Below are 4,663 nucleotides of genomic sequence, written 5' to 3'. Positions count from 1 at the left end.
TCTCTTTGTCTCTGTGTCTGTCTCTGTGTTTGTCTCTTTGTCTCTGTGTTTGTCTCTTTGACTCCGTGTCTGTCTCTTTGTTTGTCTCTGTGTTTGTCTCTGTGTCTGTCCACACTGACCTCTTTGAATGTCCCCTTGGCCCTGACGAGTTTGTAGAGGAGGCTGACGGGGATGCAGAGCATGGAGGACAGAGCCATGCACCACCCGATCACCTCCCCCCACCACGGGTACACGTACATGTTGTTGTAGGTCAGCGGCTTGTAGTTCACCAGGTGGAACAGGAAGATGCCCTGCAGAGGAGATATGTTATGTAACGTATGATCATGTACTTATGATTCTCAGTGTGTGTACAGTCTTACCAGGCAGACACACGGGGTGATGAAGGACCAGCACCACTTCATCCAGGGGAACGGCCGGTAGCCAATCATACGAGCCACATCGTCCATGAAGCGGTCAGCACCTGAAACCAAGTACCGAGTCCTCCATCAACAACGCACTGCAGTCATATTAATATCATGGCTGACTGGTGCATGCTGTTTATCTAAAACATGAACACTTTGACTTTATTATATATAGTAACTATATACTATGATACGACTCTTTTCATGATGAAACACTCGTTTCAACGCCCCGTCCATCGAATGCAGTGGACGCTAACAGAGGACAGACTCCATCACATCTTTGATACATTTATTGGGTTCATGAATTTGTTTCTGTTGTTCAATATTCAATTATATAATCATGTTGTTGTTTGTATTTTGTTTGTTGTGAAATCATAATCGTTAACAAAAACATGGAATATTAAATAAAATGACTAAAGTGACTGGACATGTACCAGGTTGTGTTTTTATATACTTAATGTCACTGAGTATGGTATGACATAAAAATGTATGTAGAAAAAATATATAAAAGTATAGTTGGTAATAAAATATCATTGTATGTCACAAAGATGTGAAAATAAGTATTAGTTTACATGTCCTCCAAATATCTGAGTCTGAGTATAGTTTAGTGTAATAGTTAAACATTAAGAATAGAATGTCCTTTTATTGACATTGTAAGGTACGACATGAGAATGTGAGTCTTTAACGTAAGAACATAAATCATGGTATAGTATCTCATTCGAAAAGGTAAATATGACTCACAGTATGTCATCAATCTCATGAACATGTAATAAGTCACAATAGAAATCATGTAGACTGAACTATGACCTTCTTCACCGTAACATCATACAACATAACTATTCACACGCCTATTCTCAGATCAGACCCTCTGCTGCAGTCCATGAAACACGACCCTGTGTGTGTGTGTGTGTGTGTGTGCGTGTGTGTGTGTGTGTGCGGGCGTGTGTGCGTGTGTGTGTGTGTGTGTGTGCGTGTGCGTGTGTGTGCGTGTGCGTGTGTGTGTGTGTTGCATACCGTAGACCCAGGCAACTACTATGCATTCCCAGAATGCTTGCCACAACAGAGTCATTCCACTGGCCGAATAGTAGTCAAACAGCTGGAAGACGTACATCCCCGCCTGCAGAGAGAGAGCTGAGTGTTTCACAGATCAACACGGTCACTTCAACACAAAGTTAAACTGGTGTTAGTGTGACGAGCTTCAGGTTCTCTCCACTCAGACATTTAGCTTCACTGTGTGACTGACCTGCGTCACCATGGAGAGGTCGATGATGAAGCACAGGAAGCAGCAAACCGCCACAGAGATCTCCCTCTTGTAGCGGTAGTGGGGCTTCACCGGGAGCAGGTCCAGGATTCCAGTAACGAACCCCTCCACCCCGACGAACTGCACACGCACAGAGACCAACACTCACAGCTCATTTCATTTTAATACAATATAATAAAATAAGGTTAAAAGCTATATTCATATAGCAATAGTGCACATCTGTTTCACAAATATAATAAATAAATAGCGATGCCAGTCAACATGAAGTTACACGATCATCACTTTATGAAGATCGAGCTGAAAGCTCTAATATCTGCGCTTCACTGACTGCACCGTCGGGGCTGAGTCACTTGATGATGATGTCACTTTGAGACGTATTATTATTGTATTAATAATAAGTAGTATTGATCACCTGACTGTCGAGTCCCAGCAGCAGCAGCATGAAGAAGAAGAGCGCCGCCCAGAGAGGAGCCGCCGGCATCAGACTGACGGCCTTCGGGTACGCGATGAAGGCCAGACCAGGACCTGCAGCACACCATGGGTTAATGTTGGTCTCACTGCTGAGTAAAGAACTTCTCCGTCTTTAAACCAGATCGTGTTCACATTTCATTTGGTTTGGTTTTCTGCCCCTCACATCTTATTTCTCAATTTAATTTTTTTTACAATATTTTTGTCAGTTTTGAAAGTTTAAAGTAAAAATAACAGTCGAATGAATGAATTCATCAAACGGTGATTTCCTTTTCCAATTGTTTCATTTGTTGGATTGTTTTGCTCCCTGATGAATAGAAACGTTTCCAGTTTTATGTTTTCTTGTTGATGCTGTTGATCATATCGTGAGCCGTCAGATCTCCGATGAACCCGGCCCTTTAAGACTTTAAAGAGGAGTTTATTCATCATGTTGATTGACAGGTGGGGCGTCCAATCAGCAGAGAGCAGCCCCTCCTCCTCGTTTACTGAGGATCAAACTGATTAAAGTCTACGCACAGACGCGATGAGACTGGAGTGACGCGAATTTGAGATGGCGCGGCACGATTCAAGTCAATCGCCAAAACGCCCCAAACGCGTGAGTTGAAATTTTTCAACTTTGGCGTGATGCTGCGGTGCGATAGCCTATCAGCGTTGAGATGTTTCTCCTGTCATCACTGACTTCCTGCCGTTGTTGAATCAGGAAATAAATCCTGTATCCGTCTGTGTTCACCCAGAGCTCTACGATCCCTCATATCAACAGAGACCGCTGTGTGTATACATGTGTGTGTAAACCATACGGTACAAACAATGAATAGACGCTGCCGTATTTACGCCTGTGTGACATTATGTTGAGTGTTGACGGAGCTGCTACAATGTTAGCTTAGCATAGCACCGATCGATCCAGACTCTATTGAGAAAACAAGTATTTTAAACGTTATTTTCTTATCGTCTTGAGGAGAGAACTAACTAAACATGAATTCAGACTTTTTACTAATCGGCATCATTAGTAGTTATTTTGGGGTCTCTTTTTGTCGGTTTATTGCAGTTAAATCACAACAGAATCGATGAGATCCACGGAGCTCCTCTGGACTGTTATGAACCAGACATGACGGCGTTTCGTTTCCTGATATCTGGAATTCCACAACACGTACTAAGCAGAAATAGAGGTTATTTTTTCCATGGTTAATGGCGGACAGTTGAACGGCTTCCGGGGCGATAAGCCACGCCCTCTCTCCGGCGCGTCCAGCGAGATTCACGCGAATGAACACAAATGGTCCCCGGTGAGTCCGGCGGCGCGAATGACGCAAAGTCATTCACGAAGAACACGGCATAACAAGTAACAGTATACTTCAGTAAAAGTATTACAGTAGGTATTACAGTATCTAAAGTAAAAGCCCTTTTTTTAAGAAGTTACTTTAGATCAAAAACACAAATCCTTCAGCAGAAAAGTTCATCTTTTAATCTATAATAATGAGATGTTTATGTGTAAAATCAAAGCAGTAAAAAAAGTACAATAATATTAAATGTAGTAGAAGTATAAAGTTCAGGCTGATGATTCTGCTTTAAATAAAGAAAAATAAATGATTTTATTTACAGTTATTATTCTCTCATCTTATAGAAAGAATAATAACTGAAACAATGTTTCAGATGTTTTGTTTGTCTCTTATCAGTTTCCCTGATATTCTGTATATATTTGTATCTTGAGATGATAAATAATATTAATATCTTGTCTGATGAATGGACAAAATCTCTGTCAATAAAGCCTTAAAAAACAGACGTTTGAACCCGAATGGATCTGCTGCTGGAGAACAAAGAACCATAACATGTTTATTCTTTACAGAGCAGAACTCGTGATGTTTCACTTTGTTACCTGTCTCGGCGACCTGCGAGATGTCGACTCCCTGTTCAGCAGCCATGAAGCCCAGAATAGAAAACACCACGAAACCAGCAAAGAAACTGGTCCCACTGTTGATGAGAGCCAAGACGAAAGCGTCTCTAAAGGGACAGAGAGACAATAACATCAATAGACTGATATGAAGCAAACGTAGCTTAGCAACTCGTTACACACCAAGCAGGAAATATATGAACTTATGTTTGTCATTTCTTTATTTCTTCTTCTAGTGGTTTCTTTAAAGACAGAGACATTTTTCCACTGGTATAAACAATATAATAATATAATAACATAACCACAAACATCCTTTAACCCAGTTTTGTAAAATAAAAAAAACACAAGTATAATTACAATACTTGTTTTGCAATCTTTGTGGGGTCTCAGCTTTAAACCATCGTAGTGAGGACCATCTGAATTATGAGGACATTTTAGTTCTATCGAGGTACATATTGTACTTTATACTGTACTACATCTCAGAAGTACGTATTGTACTTTATACTGTACTACACCTCAGAGGTACGTATTGTACTTTATACTGTACTACACCTGAGAGGTACATATTGTACTTTATACTGTACTACATCTCAGAAGTACGTATTGTACTTTATACTGTACTACACCTCAGAGGTACATATTGTACTT

At 40.7% G+C, this 4,663-nt stretch overlaps 1 protein-coding gene across 1 annotated transcript in view; it reads right to left on the bottom strand.

The window, feature by feature from the left end:
* Window positions 1-49: 49 nt before the first annotated feature.
* slc6a8 (solute carrier family 6 member 8) overlaps window positions 50-4,663 on the bottom strand; it is a gene marked incomplete at its 3' end in the record, with an annotated part of 12,036 nt that continues 7,422 nt past the window's right edge. The window contains exons 5-10 of the mRNA XM_031839093.1: window positions 4,001-4,125; window positions 2,075-2,187; window positions 1,645-1,782; window positions 1,416-1,518; window positions 360-460; window positions 50-290 (exon numbers count right to left, since the gene is read on the bottom strand). Of these exons, the coding sequence (XP_031694953.1) occupies window positions 50-290; window positions 360-460; window positions 1,416-1,518; window positions 1,645-1,782; window positions 2,075-2,187; window positions 4,001-4,125 (821 nt within the window). The remainder of the gene's footprint in view (window positions 291-359; window positions 461-1,415; window positions 1,519-1,644; window positions 1,783-2,074; window positions 2,188-4,000; window positions 4,126-4,663) is intronic.

This window comes from Anarrhichthys ocellatus, unplaced genomic scaffold (assembly GCF_004355925.1).
Source record: "Anarrhichthys ocellatus isolate YVR2014 unplaced genomic scaffold, GSC_Weel_1.0 scaffold1266, whole genome shotgun sequence".
In the NCBI taxonomy this organism is placed as follows: domain Eukaryota; kingdom Metazoa; phylum Chordata; class Actinopteri; order Perciformes; family Anarhichadidae; genus Anarrhichthys; species Anarrhichthys ocellatus.
The sequence above is the reverse complement of the archived record's forward strand: the minus strand, read 5'-3'. Positions and strand labels throughout refer to the sequence as shown.